Source organism: Delphinapterus leucas, chromosome 19, assembly GCF_059928025.1.
Source record: "Delphinapterus leucas isolate spDelLeu-1000000601 "Yukka" chromosome 19, BTC_Dleu_Yukka2, whole genome shotgun sequence".
NCBI classification, from domain to species: Eukaryota; Metazoa; Chordata; class Mammalia; order Artiodactyla; family Monodontidae; genus Delphinapterus; species Delphinapterus leucas.
In genome coordinates, this window is record NC_143147.1 from 22,081,976 (window position 1) to 22,104,117 (window position 22,142).

A 22,142-nucleotide genomic window follows, 5' to 3' on the forward strand; every position below is an offset into this window, starting at 1 on the left:
TTCGCCACAACTACTGAGCCTGCGCTCTAGAGCTTGTGAGCCACAACTACTGAAGCCCGTGCGCCTAGAGCCCGTGAAAAGCCACTGCAATGAGAAGTCCGCGCACCACAACGAAGAGTAGCCCCCAATCACCGCAACTAGAGAAGGCCCGCGCGCAGCAACGAAGACCCAGCACAGCCACAAAGAAATAAATAAACAAAAAAATAAATAAGATTCCACAGTAACTAAAAAGATAAGGATAGTATGTATGGCTTTCAGAATCGTGGGCAGTGTTATTGATTTCATGCTTTATGACTGGTTGATGGGTATTGGAGAAATGGATGTCTCATCTTGTTCATAAATGGACATTTTAAATCAGACTTTTCATTTTTCCTGATTTTATTAGAGAAGATTTGGAAATTACAACACAAAAAGGAAAGAAAATAAAATTGCCCATAATCTCTCTCTATCCCTGAGCAAAAAAAAAAAATAATAGTAATGTAAAATGTAGTCCCTGGCACATGGTAAAGGCTCATTAAATGTTAATTCTTACTAGGTACAATATAACCACAATTTAAGATATATTTAATAAACAAATGTCTGTCTGTAGAAAAAGACTGAGAGCTGTAGGTGAGAGTATTAATAATGACGGGGATTTTCAGTGATTTTTATTTTCTTTGTGTATATATGTATTTTCCAGATTTTTCTCTAGTGAAATCAAGGGAGAAAGTATGTTTGTGTTGTAATGCCTTTTCCATTCCCTCTTCTTCCCTAAGTTGACTAGAAAAGCCTAAAAAATAATGCTGAGGTTACAGAGGAGAATGTATGCCAAAATGGACTTAAGTGCTCTACTGTGAATAAAGTTTATATTTTGAAATCCAAGGAAGGTAGAGCAGGGAACATAGGTGTATGGTGCCTCCAGTGTACATCAGATGTTATGCCAGGCACTTCATACATGGTATCTCATTTAATTCTCATAAAAACCTCGTGAGGCAAATAGTATTACTGTTCACATTTTATAGAAAAGGAAACAGAGGTTCAGCAAAGGGAAGGTATTTGTTCAAGGTCATACCACTAGTAAGTAGCAGGGCTGGGATTAAAACCCAGGTATGTCTGCTCCCAAACCACTCTGGCCCAACAAGTGTGAAGGATTGGGAGAAAGTCTGCTAAACTAGGGAATCGAACCGATGCACACAGGTGCTAAAATTTGTTTTTTACCAGTATTTATTTTTAGTAGAAGACTGAAATGTATAACTTTCTACCATTAGCTATGTCTAGGAAAAATGGTGGGGAGCATGGTTAAGAATGTTAATCCTAGTCAAGACAGGGATGCTTTGGCCGATTGACAGGGAAATGGCAGAGGCGTTAGCTATACTCTGCAGGGTTCGTGAGAAACTAAGAGTACAAGTGGTGGGGAGCCCCAAGGTTGTGGGGTCAGAGCATCCATCTTTGGAGATTATACTGAAGCTATTTTTGCAGCCAGTGATAAGGCCGTAGGCAGCAAGGGCAGGCAGGATGCCTGAAGGCTTAGTCCATTTCCATCTCCAAATAAGGAAGTACAGGGCAGATACCTTTCTCAAGTTGGTAGGAGGGAAAGATGAGACAGAAAGTACTCTCTGTTAGCCTCACTCAGATTCTGCATAATATGAAATAATGCTTTTAGAGAGAAGCATCTAGTTATGTTGAACCAGTATCTTTCCAGTAATTGGAGAATCAGCTTCCTAGTTTGATTTCATAGTAAGGTTCCAAGGGAAATTTTTGTTTTTAAGAGAGTCAGAAGACTAAGGGAAGCAACATAATCTTGCAGGTAGAGTGTTAGGCTGGACGGAGAGTTCTGGGTCTCCTGCCAGTGAAAGTGACGGTTGGCATGTCATTTAACCTTTTAGCTGTTTATTTCCTTTATCTGTAAAATGGGGATAATAATTTCACAGAGATATTGGTGAGAGCTTTTGTGAAAAAGAAAACATTTTGGATGGAGTACTCCAGGTAGCTAATCCTTAAAATCCATTTTGGAAGAGAATTTGCTTCATTGAAGAAGGCAGAAATCACTCTTCTCTCTTTCGCATTTTTCTAGAACCGTAGCAACAGATGGTCAGCATTGGGTGGCATTTTTAAGCTACAGAAGACCCAGTTCCATAGTAGGTCGCACCACTGGTCTTCCCAGCTTGGTACTCTAGCTCAGCAAGTGGTACTCAGGGGTACTTGATGGGAAATGGTCCTCCATTAAAGTATTACACTCAGTATAGCCTATTTTGTCTTTTACTCCTTCTTGGATCTGTATACGTGAATATATTTATGGGCTATTAGACATGTACAATCTCTTCAAGTAATAATCTCTACATGTTTATATTCTATACATTCTGAAAAGAAACTTTTTAAAGTATAATTTTCTGTTTCCCATGCCTCCAGAATATAAATTTAAGGGTAACAAAGGGAAGGTCTGCCAGTTTGGAAACATAATCAGATGGCACATTCATTGACTTGGTCAAATTCCTGCCTAAGAAAAATCACCATTTCTCTCTTCTCAGACCAACTGAACGTGAGCGAACAGAAAGGCTAATTAAAACCAAATTAAGGGAGATTATGATGCAGAAGGATTTGGAGAATATCACATCCAAAGAGGTAAGAGACCCTGAGTCCCCATTGTTCCAAGGCTAGAGGTAGAATGATAATAGGAGTGGGGCTAGAAATGGTGAGTGATTGAAAGTCCAGAGGGACTTTTCAGAGATTAGTACGAAATGTCATCTCTGTTTCAGATACGAACTGAATTGGAAATGCAAATGGTGTGCAACTTGCGAGAATTCAAGGAATTTATAGATAATGAAATGATAGTGATCCTTGGTCAGATGGATAGCCCTACACAGATATTTGAGCACGTGTTCTTGGTAAGTCCTAGGGCCACTTTAAAGGGTGTGCTGGGGCTAGTCCATACCAACTCATGGAGGTGGGGGCAATTATCAAATTTTATTATATTTAGATAAAATGTAACTTACATTAAAAACAAAGGTCATAAATACTCAAACCTCATCACTTCCTGTATTTTACTACATTTTACAATTATCTGTGCTCTTAAGGTTATTTACATCTATTGTATGGTGGAAATGTTATATAATGGTGTGCTTCTGCTCATCTCTTCCCAATTCCTCAGTGACATCAATTGACTATGGTGGGAAAATTTACACCGAGGAAATTGGCAAATGCTACAGATCAGGCCTTTCTTGCCCATGGGTTGTTAAAGATCTCATCTGTCCTACATAATAGAGCCACAAAGCAGACCAGTCCACAGTAGTTTTATACAGTGTATCCCCAAAAAAGAATGATCCTTTTTGAGGTCACTCTTTTAAATCTGCCAGATGGGTCTAAGATCTGATATATCTGAAGAGAGCAGAAAGCTACTTTCTATTTTTTTTTTTTTTTTTACTAAATGTATTTATTTATTTGTTTTGATTTTTGGCTGTGTTGGGTCTTTGTTCTGTGCGCAGGCTTTCTCTAGTTGCAGCGAGTGGTGTGCGGGCTTCTCATTGTTGTGGCTTCTCTTGTTGCAGAGCACGGGCTCTAGAGCGCAGGATCAGTATTTGTGGCACATGGGCTTAGTTGCTCCGCGGCATGTGGGAATCTTCCCGGGCCAGGGATCGAACCCGTGTCCCCTGCATTGGCAGGCAGATTCCCACCCACTGCGCCACCAGGGAAGCCCCCCAGAAAACTACTTATAACAAAGACTATTGGACTTTTAAAACATTTGGAACCTTGTAGCTACATTTTTAGTCCCTCAATTACTTTTTTTTTTTTTTTTTTTTTTTTGCGGTACACGGGCCTCTCACTGTTGTGGCCTCTCCCGTTGCGGAGCACAGGCTCCGGACGTGCAGGCTCAGCGGCCATGGCTCAGAGGCCCAGCCGCTCCGCGGCATGTGGGATCTTCCTGGACCGGGGCACGAACCCGTGTCCCCTGCATCGGCAGGCGGACTCTCAACCACTGCGCCACCAGGGAAGCCCCCTCGATTACTTTTTGATTACCAAATCTTCAGTGATTTAAAATTGTTCTTCATGGTACCTGAACATTCAGTGGCTTCTAATTAGCCCAAGAAGACCTCTCTGACAGATGGATTAGGAAAGCTTCTAAAATCCTAAGACCTATTTATCTCCCAAATGTTAAAGAGTTCTAGTTTTCATCTGTACATGGTAGTGGGAACAAGGATAACAAGGATAATTGAAGTCAGTGGGGAACACCAAAACCTCACTGTTATTTCCAATTCCCACATACTTTGACTAAAAATGCTAACAAGGAACTAAATCGATTGGTTTGAATTTCACTTCGTTTCTCTGGTAAGGACATTTGTGAAGTGATTAGAAGGTGGGAAACAGGAGAGAAGAGGAATAAATATGCACAGGAACTGACTAAACTGCATCATCTCACCCTGAATATAAGAGTTTATTTCACCAAGCAGTCAGACTTCATGCCATTGAAGGCTTGTGCCCTGAATTAACTTGTTGACACTTTGGAGTACGTATGCTTGTCAAGTGATTCATGGTGGTGTGTAGCTATGAAATTACCTATGAAAAGCTGTGAGCTGGGAGGGGAGCTTCTTTTCTTTACTTTAACTTGACCAATGTGTGTTGCCATTTCTCAATGTAGATCATTCGGCAGAACTGTCATGGACCTTTCCATTTGTGTAGCACCTGGCTTTGTTGTCTTTTGTGTGGAATTCCATGAGGGTTCATGTATTCCCTGCTCTTGTATCCTTGGAAATAATTTTTGTGTTGTGCATAGAAAACGTATGAGTCACTCATTCAAATGGACCCTGCCCCCAACTGTCTCCATGTAACGTGACTAATTTTTATGAAGGGCAAGTGCCTGTAGCCAAAAATAACTCGTTTGAAAGTGACCAAAGCTATAAACTTGGAAGTTGCTTTCCCATTGAGCTTAGATCTTAATACCTAAAATGACGTAGACATGATGAATATCAAATTCAGTCACTAACTGTTTAATTTCAGACATGCTTCCCTGTGTATCTGATGCCACCCCCTCAAGAACTACCTTCTCCTTACCCCTTCCTCAAATGCTACTATTTTAGGACGTATAGATAAATTTTAATAGTACTCTAAGCAGAAAAAACAATCCAGTTCTCCCCAAATTAGTCGTTAATCAACTAGAAATGCATTTGAGTATTTGTATCACTAAATTCATCCTATTATTTCATGATTATTGGTGTAGTCTTCTGTCTTGGGTTTTTCTCTTATTACAAAAATAATTCATGTTCGTTATAGAAAATTTAGGCAACTTCAGAGACAATAAATGACATTTAATCAACACCAAGAGAGATAAGCACGATTATCTTTCATTATATAATATTGCCTTCTAGTTTTTTATTACTTTTTTAATATGTATCTATGTACATATTTTTGAAAAAAGGAAAATATTCAGCTTCAGATATAATTCTGTTTTCTTGAGAATGGACATGTTCTTTGCATTGTGAATATTTTTCTTATTTGGGAAAAAAACTTTCAAACTGGAGAATCCTGGAATTTAACTCCTATCCAACAAAATAAGTGCATGAACAGGTTGTCTAAACATCTTATTGTATTTCCCTTTGTTTGTACCACCGTATCCTGTGTCCAAACCCCTGTTTCTTCTCCAGTGAGTCTGTGCTCTGCTGGCTTTCCCAGCAGTTGACACGGAAAAAGAGGTTTTATCCAAACTGTAAGTGGTGGTGTTAATTTTCTGCAAAGTCATTTCATCTTGTGCGTAGATGCCATGCCTGGAGCGCAAGCAGATTGTGTGAACGGATGCAGCAGGATTTCTCCCCTCCCTTTGGAAGAATGCTCGGCTTAGTAGTGCCCTGCACAGAGATGTTTATTTGGAAAGGTGTCCAGCTGACATGCAGAAGAAAAGTATAGAGCGTAGTTTAAAGAAAATCTGCAGCGAGAAGCCAGGATTGATTGGTTGGAAGCCAGGGTATTTCCAGAAAAAGCAGTTCTTCCACACCCTTAAGAGTGTACTACTTCTCTGAGCTGGAAGCCTTTGCCAACCAAATCTCGTATCAGCAGCTCTCCTGGAGGCTGTCCGATTTGGCTGAGAAAATGCTAGATGTGAACAGAGAGCCTTTGCAGAAAGGCAGGCAGCATTCTTAGTTAAATTAGGGAAACACAGTAATATTGGACAGGCAACCGGTAATGTTGTTTGTGAATGAGAAAGAAGTCAGAATTTTACTGCTGATTGTATCCTTTTCAAGATTTGACATTACAAATCCTTTTAAAGTAGAGTTTTGGTTTCAAAGAAAAATTGTCTCATATTCATGATTTTTGCCCCTCAACTGGAGATGCGTAGCATTAACTTTTTAGAAGAAAAAAGTTATCGATCCTGTGCCTGGCTGCCACAGTAAAGTGACTCACAGCATTGAGGCTGTAGGTATGGTATCATAAAGATTTGGACAGGGATACCAATCCTTGAAGATTATCTCGAGTTGTATGATCTTTGCAGAACCCCCAGTACAGTCGTCCTTCTTTGCCATAGATGTGCTCTCCTCTTTTTGCTTGGAACTTTTGGACCCCAACAAGGTTATTTCCTAAGGATAACTTTTTTTTTTTTTTTTTACTTCAGGCAATTTTAGTTTTCATCCCAATTTGGAACTTACAGAATTCTTCCCCTTTTTTTGGGAGGTGGGGGTGGAGTATAGCCGATTAACAATGTTGTGATAGTTTCAGGTGCACAGCAAAGCAACTCAGCCGTACATATACATGTATCCATTCTCCCCCAGACTCCTACATAACTTTGAGCAGAGTTAGGCCCCTGTGCTATACAGTAGGTCCTTGTTGGGTATCCATCTTAAATATAGCAGTGCGTACATATTGATCCCAAACTCCCTATCCTTTCCCCCCACCCTTCCCCCCTGGTAACCATAAGTTCGTTCTCTATGAGTCTGTTTCTGTTTTGTAAATGAGTTCATTTGTATCATTTCTTTTTAGATTCCACTTATAAGGGATATCATATATTTCTCTTTCTCTTTCTGACTTACCTCACTCAGTATGACAATCTCTAGGTCCATCCGTGTTGCTGCAAATGGCATTATTTCATCCTTTTAATGGCTGAATAATCTTCCATTGTATATGTGCCACATCTTCTTTATCCACTCCTCTGTTGATGGACACTTAGGTTGCTTCCGTGTCTTGGCTACTGTAAACAGTGCTGCAGTGAACACTGGGGTGCATGTACTGAGGATAACATTTTAAAAGAAATCAGTCACTTCAGTCTTTGGGCCAGAGTACAGTGTAGGTGAACCAGACTGAAAGGTGGAAGTGAACTTATTTAAAAACTGTAGGAGCGGGGTGGTTAGGAATCTGCCTGCCAATGCAGGGGACATGGGTTCGATCCCTGGTCTGGGAAGATCCCACATGCCACGGAGCAACTAAGCCCATGCACCACAACTACTGAAGCCCACGTGCCTAGAGCCCGTGCTCCACAACAAGAGAAGCCACTGCAATGAGAAGCCCGCACACTGCAACGAAGAGTAGCCCCCACTTGCCGCAACTAGAGGAAGCCCACGCGTAGCAACAAAGACCCAACGCAGCCAAAAATAAATAAATTTATTTTTTTTAAATGTATTACGGTATAGTTTCAAGATTTCATTTTACGCTTCCATACAATTAAAATATGCTCTGCATAATTACATAGAACTTACCGAAAACCCCCATGGAATTATGTCACTGCCTGAGAAGCATGGAGGAAAAAAAAAAGAGATTGAGTCTGTTGAGGACCCAAGGGGGCTAATATGCATGGCATTTGTATTGAGGACAGAAAAGTAATTACACCATGTTGATTCCAGTTCTTTCAGGTTGAACCTGAAACAGCCCTGAGCAGAGCCCAAGTCACTTTACATGGGCTTCACTGAGTCAGTAGCTGATGAGTTTAATTTATTTTGTTTCTGGATATGTGTCATTTCAGATTGTCAGTTTGAAGTTTCTCTGGACAGGTAGATGAAAACCATGGACTTTTACCATCCCATCAGGGTTATTTCCATCTAGCTGTACAGAATTCCGCAGAGGATTTAGATTTCTAAATTAAGGAGTGAGGTGGTCACATTTCCCTGGCTCCAATTTAGCCACTCAACCCTTATTGCTTGGCTTCTGTCTCCCTGAAAGTCCTTTTTTTAAAAAAATAATTCTTGCCTCTTTCTTTGGTATGGGAGCCAGTTTTCTAAGTTTGAGCACAGAGTCTTTAGAACCTCTTATATGTTTTTTAAAGCAAGTCAGGTGAGCCCTGGTCTGTAGAAAAGATGAGTCATCCATCACTTACTGACAATTTTCCTAAATGTACTTCAACATAGCATCCTTGAGATCTCCAAGTTCGATGGCCAAATTACAGATCACTTGTAATACGAAGATAGTGCTTACATAACACTTGACAATTTTCAGAGTGCTTCATTTACTTATCTCATTTGATGATTTATTCAACAAGCATTTGTTGATCCTCTTTGTTGTGCCAGGCATGAGGCTAGATATTTGTGCAGTCTGATCTAATTCTGTAAGGAGGGAGTGATGACCATATCAAGATAGATACTCATAGAAGGCCAGTGGAATAAGGTTACAAAGGTGACCTCTGGATTAGACAATTAGAAGAGGTCATTAGCAAGAGTGATGAGGGCAGAAGCCACAGTGCTGTGGGTTGAGATACATGGGAAATGAGGAATTGTAGAAAGTATTAGATGGGGGATTTTAGAAAGTGAGTATTAGATTTCCTTTCAGGAAAAGGAAAAGGACAGTGTCCAGAGGAGGATTTAGGATGGAGAGAGGATTTTCCATTTTAATATGAAAGAAATGTGAGGGAGGGGCGGGAGGTGTTGGCTTATAAACAATAGAAACTTATTACAGTTCTGGAGAGGCTGGAAGTCTTGAGACCAGTGTGCCTGCATGGTCAGGTGAGGGCCCTCTTCCAGGTCACAGACTTCTCTTTGTATTCTTACATGGCAAAAGGAATGGGGAGAAACTTTATATTTGTAGTTTGAGGGGAAGCTATCCATTAGATTCCTAGGACTAGGGTGGGAGGAGTGTTTCATTTTACAGATAAGAAAAGTGAAAACAGAGAGGTTAAGCAGTTTGCCCAAGGTCCCCCAGTCAGAGGGGGAGTTGGGACTTGAACCTGAGTCTTATAAAGCTAAATTCCACTTAATGCATTATTCTGAAATAGATAAATTCTTATTTTTAAATGTTTGCCTTTTCAAAAGACATGAACATATAGCTCAAAGATAGAAAATAGACCTGAAACATTGAAGAGTTGCTCACTTTTACGCTAAACAGAAATGCAAATTAAAATTACACCGAGATAACATTTCACACCTATCAGTTTGGAAAAGATTCAAAAGCTTAACCACACATTTTGTTGGCAAGGCTATGGGGAAAGTGGCACTGTGATGTGGAGTGGGTCTGAGGAGATATTGCAAAGTGAAGAAAGCAAAGAACAATAAAAGCATATGTAGTAAAGTACTTTTGTGTAATTCAGAAGTGGTAAGTATATATTTGCTTATATTTTTTTCAAAATACAACATAGGTAGAATAAGCCACAAACTAATAAAAACGGTTACCCATGGGGATTGAGGAGATGGGGGTGGGAGTGAGACTTCAAGTTTACTTTTTAATAAACTTTTGACTTTCAATATTATAAAAGTCTTGTATAGGGCTTCCCTGGTGGCGCAGTGGTTGAGAGTCTGCCTGCCGATGCAGGGGACACGGGCTCGTGCCCCGGTCCGGGAAGATCCCACATGCCGCAGAGCAGCTGGGCCCGTGAGCCATGGTCGCTGAGCCTGCCCATCCGGAGCCTGTGTTCCGCGACGGGAGAGGCCACAACAGTGAGAGGGCCACGTAACCCACCCCCCCCCCCCCGCCAAAAAAAAAAAGTCTTGTATATTCAAAAAAATGGAAAACATGGAAGAAAAAACACACCCTAAAATTGAATATAAACAGGAGCAAATGAACCCAAATATGTATCAAATTGATAACCTCACAGAAAGAAATTAATTCAAATAACTTAAGCATAATACTCTAATTGTACCCCTTAGTGGGATATAATAAGGAAAAAAAAAGAAATGCAAAGAAAATTTGAACTTAACATTTTTGTTATTGGTTTTGGTATTGGTGTAATAATGTTAAAACTATTTTGTAAGTAGAGTAAATGAGTTGTTGGGAACCAAAGTTCTCACCGTGGAGTAAGGAGATATATAAACAGTGTGGGAGAGGCAAGAAAGAACCTTGTGGTGTTGAATTAATTTCAGTTGAAGGTAAAAATATAAACAGTATTTTTTTAGAAATATTTCCTAGATCTGACCACTGAAACGTTTTAGAAACAATGACACCCAGTAGTTAGGAGCATACCTAATTAATGCCCAGATCTTGGTTACAAAATATCATTCTTCACTAAAAGAAACCAGGGCTTCTTGGGGAACTGGCTGATTCTACTCACAAAGTGAATCCGGAACAACTTTTTGTACGACAAAGCATGGATGCGCTCAAAGACTAATGGAATCATATCAGAAGGAACCTGTTTGAAGAGATTCCCACTGACCAAATTCCGGACAATCTGCATGTCCAGAAAAAAAGATGGTAATGGATTATAACGTTCTAAATACAAAAAGAATTCAAGAGTCCATAGTGACACTTCAGTAAAGGGTGTGATGATTGATTAGGTGAGACTCTTTTACAGAAGAATGTCAGCTAACTTGCAGAAGGAATGATGGAATTAGAAAATTACCATTTTGTAACCTCCAGTAGAATAATTCATTTGGGCAAGATCGGCAATTGATGCTGAAATCATAGGGCAAAAAGATTACTTTGCCTTTCACACGGCTTCAAAGATTACTATAGACTACTAATTAATTTCAAAGGAACCTTTACAATAGAGGGATGTGGCAGACACAAAGGTATCTACCAAGAACTCAAACTCAGCCTGACAAATAATGGGACAAACTGACATTATGTGCCTCATGATTTGATGCAGTACGAAGTACACAATATCTCCCTTGTAATATTCTTTTTTTATATAAATTTATTTATTTTATTTATTTTTGGCTGTGTTGGGTCTTCGTTGCTGTGCACGGGCTTTTTCTAGTTGCAGTGAGCGGGGGCTACTCTTCGTTGTGGTGCACGGGCTTCTCATTGCGGTGGCTTCTCTTGTTACGGAGCACGGGCTCTAGGGCACATGGGCTTCAGCAGTCGTGGCACACAGGCTCTAGAGCGCAGGCTCAGTAGTTGTGGCGCACGGGCTTAGTTGCTCCGCAGCATGTGGGATCTTCCCAGACCAGGGCTTGAACCCGTGTCCCCTGCATTGGCAGGCGGATTCTTAACCACCGCGCCGCCAGGGAAGCCCTCCCTTGTCATATTCTTGCCAGGAATGTTTGACCTGAATCTAGTCATCAGGAAACAATCAGATAAATCCAGGTTGTGGGGAGCTCTCCAGTATTACAGACCTGTAGTCTACAAAAATATCAGTATCATGAAAGACAAAATAACTAAAGGCACAGGGGTGGACTGTTCTAGATTAAAGACATGGCAACTAAATGCACAGTATGATTCTTGATTGAATGAATACAAAGGACATTTTGAGGGCAATTTTTAAAATTCAAATATAGATGATATGTTAGATTATTATTGCATTCATGTTATCTTTCTTGGTTGCAGAAATGGAATTATATAGGAGAATATTCTTGTTCTTAAATGATACATGATCAAGTATTCAAGTGTCATGATGCTCAAGTTACTTAAATGGTTCGGGTAAAAAAAAAAGTATGATGTATATTGAAAGAAAGGGAAGGACAGCAAGAAAGCAAATATGGCAAAATATTAACAATTGATGTATCTTGCAGATAATCTATAGAGACATTTTCCTTTAAATTTTGCACATCATGTTTCTCTCATTTGTTTGACTATTTCACTCTCTCCCCCACAGACATACACACACACCGTACCATCCCAGTTTCTTAGATGCAACATAATGCACTAGAAAAAGTGGGGGTTTTAAAATGAAATCCAGTTTTAATTCATAATAATGCCACTTTGTTCATTTAAGAATACCTGCGAGGTGCAAGGCACTGTGCAGGAGTTTCCTTAGAGAACAAGAGACCTGGTTGCTGCCCTCAAGAAGCTTGTATTGTAGTGGAGGAGAAAGGTAGTAAATAAGCACGTAAATAAATACACAAGTAAAAATAGTGATGCATGCTATTGATAAAATAGACTACTATAAACAAGAGTGACAGACTACATTTAACTTAGATTGGAGAATGGTCAAAGAAACCTTTCCAGCAATGTGATCTTGAGCAGATATTATCTGAATTCTATAAGGGTTGGTTTTCATATCTCTAAAAAATGAAGGTAACTTTCTTACTCTGTCATTTGTGGAAACTGAATATGATAGCATATAAAGTACCTGGCACTGAGAGAGGAAACTTGGTAGATGTTATTGGCCTTCTTTTTAGAAACTGTTTCTTCCCTCACAGGACTCCTTTTCAAGTATTGTATTCGGTTCACTGGCTAATACTCTCTAACCTTGTCTTTTTGGTTCCACAGGGCTCAGAATGGAATGCCTCTAACTTAGAGGATTTACAGAACCGAGGGTAAGCACACAGAGCAATTGCTGACACCCCCATGTCACAGAAATCACTGTTTTGTCTTTACATTTTCCCGTCAGAGAGGTGTCAGTGAGTAACTTTAAGCTTAAGAGTTGCTTCCAGTTGATTCTTACTGGGTATAATTTAATAAAAATTAAAATGGCTATTCTCCCACTGTTTCATCCCCCCACCTCCGAAGAAAGATCAACTGTTTCAGTGGAAAGGCTTTCAAAAACAAATGTGCAAGCCTTTCATGCTGTTTAAAACCAAATCTAGTTATTGACTCCCTTTTTTTTTTTTTTAAGAGCAGTTTAAGGTTCACAGCAAAATTGAGGGGAGGGTACAGAGAGCTCCCATATACTCCCTGCCCCACACATGCATAGTCTCCCCCGTTCTCAACATCCCCACCAGAGAGGTACATTTTTTACAACTGATGAACCTACATTGACACCTGGTAATCATCTGAAGTCCATAGTTCACGTTACAGTTCACTCTTAGTGCTGTACGTTCTATGGCTTTGGACAAATGTATAATGACCATGTGTCCATCACGATGGCATCATACAGAGTATTTTCAGTGCCCTAAAAATCCTCTGTGCTCTGTCCATTTATTCCCCACCCCCACCCCCTGGCAACCACTGATCTTTTTACTGTCTCTCTAGACTTTGGTTCCTATTTTTATGTAAGAGTACACAGAACTGCATATGCTGGGTTCACAGGTCTGTATTAAACATTTACTGAGCAACTTCTGTAGGCCAAGCACAGTGCTAGATGCTAGGGATCCAAAGAAAAATAAGACTCAGTTCCTATCCTTTTATAGTAAGGTGCATGAAGACTAAGTAGGTTATAAATATAAAAGAGACAGTGTAAAATTGAACAAGAAGACTGACCTTGTAGTAGGAAATGTGTTCCTAAGCGGCATGGTTATGAGTTTGATTGAAGCAACTGAGACCACAGTGAACATTCAGCAAGCAAAAAGCTGCCATTCTTCCCTTTTCACTTCTTAGCTAATGCCTAAATCTTTCATTGAACTCAGCCTTAGGAGGTCAGATCATTCCAGTAAGAGAAGAGAAAATCATGTCTGGAAATTGGCCATTCTAACTCTTCATTTTGGGCAGAGATAAGACCTACTGAGACTCAAGAGATAGTGATGACTCCCTGACTGGTTGCTGGCTGCCTGTTTTCTCAGCTACAAGTCAGCCTTCTGGTTGTCTTTAACGTGATTAGATGCATACTTCCTACTTTTCCCTCAGAAGAAAGGAAGCCAAGTGATTATACAAAGAGTTCTTAGGGCGGGGGGGATGGAAATCTGGTTACTTAATATTAAGGTATGAAATTAAATAGAACTTGGAAAATTTAAGTTGATAAGGATTGAATCAGAAGTTCTTGAAAGCAGAGACCATATCTTAGTTTTGTGTGAAACATACCTAGCTCAGAGCCTTATATCAAAAGGGTGCCCGGTAAATGTGAAGGAATGGTAGAAAAATTGACAGAATGTGACCTGCAGGAAACTAGCACCTGATACAGTGTTTAATATGAAATCTGAGATTTGATAGAGCACTGCCTGCCAAATGCATTAGAATCGCTTCATGCATATATTCACTTTGACTTTTGACTTATATCCCCAGCTGGAGATGAGACCTATTTATCTCATTTACTACTTACAATGCTAACTTATAGAACACAGAAAAAAGACAAGTATGGTTAGATGCTCAGACATCTACTTAGATCTTGTTTCTTAAATTCACTGGTGCTTAAACTTTAACGGATGAAGAAGGATTTCCCAGGTGGCACAGTGGTTAAGAATCCACCTGCCAATGCAGGGGACATGGGTTCGAGCCCTGGTCCGGGAAGGTCCCACCTGCCGTGGAGCAACTAAACTAAGCCCGTGCACCACAACTACTGAGCCTGCGCTCTAGAGCCCACAAGCCACAACTGCTGAACCTGCATGCCACAACTACTGAAACCCGTGCGCCTAGAGCCCATGCTCCGCAACGAGAAGCCACTGCAATGAGAAGCCCTTGCACCGCAATGAAGAGTATCCCCCGATCGCCGCAACTAGAGAAAGCCCGTGCGCAGCAACAAAGACCCAATACAGCCAAAAAATAAATAAATAAAAAATAAATTTATTTTAAAAAAAAAACTTCAGTGGATCAAGAATTATAGTTCAGGGATCTGTACACAAAACATGTATATTGCCCCCTGTGGATGATATAAGGGATTTTTCAAGTGTAGTTTTGACAATAAGGCCATTTTCTCCCAATCCACTTACTTTAGAACTCCAAGTAAAATGCTATTCCTTACAAAGCATTGTAAGGAATAGCTTACAGTGAAGTGTAAGAATGACAGAGAAGTTTCGAGGAGTGCCATTTCCAGTTGGTAGTGGCTGACTAGACTTCTGTAATGAAAAAGATTGGGAAACCCTGTCCTGCTATAATCCATTACTGAAGTATGGGATTGGGGATGGGAAGGTTGTTCATTTTTATTTTAAATGAAATAAGAGGAAGTGTGCTTGCCTTTTTTTTCTGACAGTTTTGAGATATAATTCACATATATCGTTCACCCTTTTAAAATGTGTACTTCAGTGGTTTTTAGTATATTCACAGAGCTGTGCAACAATCAATTCAGAACATTTTTTTCCAACCCAAAAGGAAAGCCTGTACCCTTTAGCAGTCACCCCCATTTCCCTTCCTCCCTTCAGCTCCTAGAAACTACTAGCCTACTTTCTGTCTCTATAGATTTGCCTATTCTGGACATCTCATTTATATGAAATTATACAATATGTAGTCTTTTAAGCATGGTTTATTTCACTTAACATTGTATTTTCAAGGTTTATCAGTGTTGTACCATGTATTAGTACTTCATTCCTTTTTTATTGCCAAATAGTATTCCATTATATGGAGATATATATACTCACCACATTTTATTTGCCCATTCATCATTTGATGGGCCTTTGGGTTGTTTCCACTTTTGGGCTATTATGAATACTCTTACGACCATTCATGTATGAATCTTTGGGTAGACATATGTTGTCATTTCTCTTCAGTTTATGCCTAGGAGAGGACTTACGGGGTCATATGGTGGTAACCTTTTGGGGAACTGCTGGAGTGTTTTCTACAGGTGCATGTTGCTTGCTTTTTCTTAATTTTTTTTTTTTTTTTTTTTTTTTTTTTTGGCTGCACCACACGGCATGTGGGATCCTAGTTCCCTGACCAGGGAATCGAACCCTCACCCCCTGCAGTGGAAGCGCCACGTCTTAACCACTGGACCGACAGGGAAGCCCAGCTTGCTTTTTAAATTAAAAAGAAAAAATCCTTTCTAGTATTGGACTTTGATGCTAAATTAAAACAGATTCAAACCATGTCCCAGAAAAATTTTGGTTGCTTGACCTTAACCACAGAATTGGTTAGCTTGGCTCTCCCTTTTTGTAGTCATTTCTCTGACTTCAGTGATTGGGTTTGTAGAACCCCACGTGTGATTCTGAGAAGGAAGCAGCTTCTTTTTTTTTTTTCCGGCACGCGGGCCTCCCACTGCTGTGGCCTCTCCCGTCACGGAGCACAGGCTCCGGACGTGCAGGCCCAGCGGCCACAGCCCACGGGCCCAGCCGCTCCGCAGCACGCGGGATCCTCCCGGACCGGGGCACGAACCCGCGTCCCCTGCATCGGCAGGCAGACCCTCAGCCACTGCGCCACCAGGGAAGCCAGGAAGCAGCTTCTGCAGAGAGAAATGAGTGAGTCTGTGCTGTGCTGTTGGAGTTGACAACAGTGGTGTCTAAGTCCATACAGCACTGAGAAAAGGTAATCCTTTGGCAGATTGAACCGAAGCATTTATTGAGATTGCACAGTAAGAGAGATAGCAAAAGAAATTTTTGATACAGAAACCATTTTCTGCAAGCCTGGGAGAACTCTCAGACACATCTGCTGCCATAGCAGCCAGGACTGCAGCCTAGAGAGTTAAGAGAGCTTTAAGTCCAACTTTCCTCTGACTCTACCAGCCTGGCCTCACTTGCCTTCATGTAGTTTAAGGAGAGTAATAGAGCAAAAACTGACAACCTGGCATTTAGAAAGATAGGAGGGAATGTTTCCTTCTATTTTTTTTTTCTTAAGGTACATATTAATAGTCTGATTTAATACAGATGACTTCCAAAAAATTTTGTTGCTGGTAATTTTGGTGACTGCAGAGAAATTGTCAGATCATGGGCCTCAAGTTGATTCTTTGGAGTAAAATGCAAAGCATATTTTCAAAAGACTCTGAAAGATGAGTTTGTATAACTAAACACAAACTGAAAATGGAATATAGATGTTGAACTTGGTAGACAGCTTTTCTCTCAGTAACTCCCTGATACCCAGGTATATGCAGGACCCTGTTATACAATTTCTGTATTAAATAAGGATAGCCTCTTAGGGTTTTTTTTTTTTTTTAGCTTTCTTCAATATTTTAGTATTTAATTTCATCCTCAGGAATAAACAAGTTTGTTTTTTATTTATTTATTTTTATTTTTGGCTGCGTTGGGTCTTCGTTGCTGTGCACGGGCTTTCTCTAGTTGTGGTGAGCGGGGGCTACTCTTGGTTGCAGTGCGTGGGCTTCTCATTGCGGTGGCTTCTCTTGTTGTGGAGCACGGGCTCTAGGCACGTGGGCTTCAGTAGTTGCAGCACTCGGGCTCAGTAGTTGTGGCTTGTGGGCTCTAGAGCGCAGGCTCAGTAGTTGTGGCGCATGGGCTTAGTTGCTCCGCGGCATGCGGGCTCAGACCAGGGCTCAAACCCGTGTCCCCTGCATTGGCAGGCAGGTTTTTAACCACTGCACCACCAGGGAAGCCCAGGAGTAAGCAAGTTTTAAATAAGAAAAATTCCAGTGCTGGGAATTGGATTTCGCCTGAGTAGTAGGGCTCATAATCTCCCTTGGTTTCCTCACAGGGTGCGATATATCTTGAATGTCACTCGAGAGATAGATAACTTCTTCCCAGGAGTCTTTGAGTATCACAACATTCGGGTATATGATGAAGAGGCAACGGATCTCCTGGCTTACTGGAATGACACTTACAAATTCATCTCTAAAGCAAAGTGAGTAATGGTCCCACACACACGTTCTGACCCCTCTTCCTTGTGCACCACACATGGTTGGGGTCTGAAAGCTGTAGATAACTTACTGATGATACTCAGAGGAAAGGAAGTAGAGAAAGAAGGAGACTGAGATCTCTTAATACTAGGAAAAAGATGACTAGTGACTTAGTACTTTTGCTTTAAGTAGATGAAGCCCCTGGAAGATGATCTCATGTTGGCTATTTCCGTTGAGCACAAAATTAGAGAAAATAAACTCAAGCTGCAGTGAAAGAAATAGAAATGAGAGAAGGAAGAAATTCTGAAATAGAGGAGAAATTCTGAATGAGAGAAGGAAGAATTCTTAAGTTACCAATAGGGACACTTGAAAGTTATAGAATAGAAATTATTCCAGACAGGTGGAACACTTGATCCTGCTCTCTGAAGACAAGGAAAGAAACAGTACACTTTGGAAATTTTTTCCCATTCTTTTACTTTACTTTTATGCTACTCTAAATAGTGAAATTTTTCCTCTGGCCCTTCTGTTGTTATCTTCCTTAAATTAATTGGTCCTTTTAGTGAAACAATTCCATAGTATTAATTTAGTGTTTAGTATTAGTATTAATATATCAACGCTGATTTTTTAAGTCCCTGGGGATTTTTGTGCCAGTCCTATTTATCCCTTCAGTAGAAAAAACCATCAGTAAGCATGTTTGCCACATTCCCTCTGCAGGTGGGGTGACACTCAGAAGACCCAGGCCCTCAGCAGTGAAAGCGTGGAGTCCTAACCACTGGACCGCCAGGGAATTCCCACTTCTGTTTTTAAAGTCCTCCTTCAAGAATGATACCACACCTCACTTAAGGACCTACATGGTCAGGAAATGCTTCCTCTTAGTTGTCCTGAATCCCCATACTCCAGCTCTGAGCCCATTTTCTCAGTCTCTAACCAGTACCTGAGAGACTGTTTTATACTGTTGAAGCTTCTGCCACTCATGGCATGCTTCCTATGTGCCATGTACTTTACACATATTCTCTCCTGTACGTTCCAAAACCCAGAGAGGCATATGCTGTCTTCCTTCTGTACAGAAGAGGACAGACTGCAGAGATGAGTTTCAGAGATATTAACTAGTGGTTGAGACAGGACTTGAACCTAAGATCATGTCTCATTTCAGTCCATCAAGTATATGGGAATAGTCTAGTTCCTTAAGGAAAGGGGACTGGAAAAGACTAGGCAAGTTGTCAGGGTTACAGCCAAAGAGGCTAGAGATCAAGGCAAGGCCCCAGTCCTAGTGAAGAGAAAGACTTGATTTCAGCAGGGCTGGGGTTAGAGGGAGATAACGTGAGGCGCCCACATTACATTTACTGAGAGGCATGCACTCTCCATGTCCTGCAAGTATAGGTCAGCGTCTCAGAGTGAGTGCCTCCCCTTAAGTGGCACCCTGGGCACCTCATGTGTTTCACCCTAATCAGGGCCCTGGCGGTCCAGTGGTTAGGACTCCACACTTTCAGGGCCACTCTAGTTTAGCATTCCTAATGTGATGCTGGGCTTAATTTGGACAATCTAGCACTTGAAGTGAGGGGGTGGGGTGGGCAATGAACCTGAAAGGTGAAATTGGGCTAGGTGAGAACTAACTGCAGATGCTTCATTACCTGAGTTAGAAGCCATCCACTGAAAAAGCCCAGTTCAAAATGAAGAAATGTTTTCATAGGAGTGAATTTCATAATTGTATTTTTCTTAAGATTGTCCAAGTTTGAGCACCTTCCGTGCCTGCAGGCATAGACCTGAAATTTGATGTACTAAAGTTGTCAGAGCTTGATGGGAAAATATAGAGCACATGTCTGAACTTCCATCTGTGTCACTGTGACTTGGCTTGCCAACTGGAGTCTAAGTGAAAACTCTATGGTGCCATAAGCAAAACAAACATGTCCTAGTCATTTGGAATCACCTAAGCATACAGAGACGCACATGCACACCAACCATAGGACACTAAAATTTTACCTTTCTTTGGAGACTGTTTCAGTTATTCCAGACCTTTCTCTTCATTCCCATAGCTTATCTGGCTGGCCCTCTCATTTTGGCACTTAACCTTATGCCTCCTTGCATTGGTGCTTAACTCATTCATGTGTGTCTGTCTCCAGCAGAAGGATTATAAGCTTCTGGAAGGAAGCTTGTCTCCTGTAATAGAGTGAGTGAGTGGATGAATAGATTTCCCCTGTTAGGCTGACGTGTGCATTTTTTAATTTATTGGAATAACCACTTGGGAAGGATTCCAGCCCACGTACACTAGTGATAAGAGTAAATGTTCTTTTTTCCAGATTTTAAAATGTTGTTCCTACTTACAACTGACAGATGTAATCAGGAGATCCATAAGTTTGTTCATACATTTAGCAAATATTTGAAGGCTTACTCTGGGCCAGACACTGTGTTATTAGCAGAATTAGCATAGCTGAGTAATGCTCAGATCCAAGGTAATGAGCTCTGGCATAAGACTGAGGAGTTTTGTTTGTTAGTGTCACTTTATGGTGACTTTGTTTTCTCTTTCTTCCACCCCATAAAAAAAAAACACAAAAACAGCTAATTATTCACTCCACCCTCCTTGCTGAGAAAGCCATGTGGTACATCACGTGGTCCCATCCAGCTCCACGGGTTATATAGCCAGTCCCTAGACAGAACACGGGTTGTGAAAAGTGTTGTGGAAAGTAATATCCAGGGCTACATCTGAGTAAAGAGGAGAGTTAGTTTCATTTGGTTTGTGCTTTCCTCCCGGGACAGAACTCTTACTGGAACTGGAACTGGAAGCAACTCACAACATTTGGGTAAATTAGATGAATCACTGCCACACCTGTAATTCAATAGCATGCCAGCCGTCAACGTGCCCCTGGGGCTGAGAGGACTGGCCTCCAGCCACACACAAAATGGGGTCCAGTCTCTAAATAGAAAATTTTCCTTCTGTGCTCTGTGACCAACTGTCATTGCAGTTACCTTTTTGAATTTTAATTGTCTGCTTCTCCCAACGAGTCCTACCCTTTAGGGAAAAACTGTTACTTATTTTTGCATCCCAGACCTTGCACATTGTCTTAAACATGGTAAATGCCTGATAAATGTTTGCTGAATGAACTAGAGAGGCTTAATATTAACACTGAATATCGTTTGAGTGCACCAGAATTGCCCCACACATTTGATTAGAGGTGCACACAAGTGCACTAAGGTGGGGTGAATTACAAAGCAAGAAAATGGAAAGGCCAGACAGGAGACGTGGACACATTTAGAGCCTAGCTCTTAAAGTGTACTCCCTATTGTGTTTCCCTCCTTACCTCAATCCCCCAAACTAGGAAACACGGATCTAAATGCCTTGTGCACTGCAAAATGGGGGTGAGTCGCTCAGCCTCCACTGTGATTGCCTATGCAATGAAGGAGTATGGCTGGAATCTGGACCGAGCCTATGACTACGTGAAGGAAAGACGAACAGTGACCAAGCCCAACCCCAGCTTCATGAGACAGCTGGAAGAGTACCAGGGGATCTTGCTGGCAAGGTGAGTCCTTAATTGACTTTCTCAGATTTTCCCTCCTTTATGCTCCCCAGGGCACAGTGAAATGTCCTTCTCTGCAGCTAGTTCTCACCTAATTTAAGTGTGTGATAGGATTTGAAAATTGAAACCTCTATCCATCTAGTTTTTAAAAATTAAGTACCAGTATTTAAGATCAGCATGGAAGATTAGGCATTTAATCTAAACTAAAGACATTAAACTAAAGGGTGGCAATACTGTTCCCTTATTTCAGATCTCAATTAGGTGCAGGTTTTTTTTCTTTTTTTGCGGTACGCGGGCCTCTCACTGTTGTGGCCTCTCCCGTTGCGGAGCACAGGCTCCAGACGCGCAGGCTCAGCGGCCATGGCTCACGGGCCCAGCCGCTCCGCAGCATGTGGGATCTTCCCGGACCGGGGCACGAACCCGTGTCCCCTGCATCGGCAGGTGGACTCTCAAACACTGTGCCACCAGGGAAGCCCTAGGTGCAGATTTTAATAAATACTTCTCAACAGCTTCTAAGGCCAGATGCAGCTGCCTTATCAAAATGGATACTGATTGCTCCCAGGGTAGTGCTAGCTGAAATTCTTAGAAAATTTTTGGCCCTTTTTTTTTGGGGGGGGGGCCGCGTGGCATGTGGGGTCTTAGTTCCCCAACCAGGGATCAAACCCACACCCCCTGCAGTGGAGGTGCAGAGTCTTAACCACTGGACTGCCAGGGAAGTCCCTGGCCCATTCTCTTAAAACAAGTACCTGCTGCTGCTTTGGGCTTTTTTTTTTTTTTTTCAATGCTTGGTTTCACTGAACCTTCAACAGTAATTCTGGTCATGTGACAAATCTGTAGAATTGGGATATATATAACCCATTAGAGGTATGAAGGGGCTTCCCAGAAATAGCTCTCTTGTTTTCTTTTTTAAGATCTTTTAATCTGATTTTATATATATATGTTTTGCACAAATGCAGAAAATTACAAAGGGAGAAATCATTTAGAAACTCAATAACCACAGACAGCAG

The 22,142-nt window shown here is 41.1% G+C and overlaps 1 protein-coding gene across 5 annotated transcripts in view; it reads left to right on the top strand.

The window, feature by feature from the left end:
* Window positions 1–22,142, top strand: part of SSH2 (slingshot protein phosphatase 2) — a 244,450-nt gene that overhangs the window by 204,187 nt on the left and 18,121 nt on the right. For all 5 annotated transcript variants that reach the window (XM_022595586.2, XM_022595589.2, XM_022595587.3 and 2 more), the window contains 5 exons: window positions 2,508–2,601; window positions 2,736–2,864; window positions 12,529–12,575; window positions 17,482–17,628; window positions 20,938–21,138. In XM_022595586.2, the coding sequence (XP_022451294.2) occupies window positions 2,508–2,601; window positions 2,736–2,864; window positions 12,529–12,575; window positions 17,482–17,628; window positions 20,938–21,138 (618 nt within the window). The remainder of the gene's footprint in view (window positions 1–2,507; window positions 2,602–2,735; window positions 2,865–12,528; window positions 12,576–17,481; window positions 17,629–20,937; window positions 21,139–22,142) is intronic.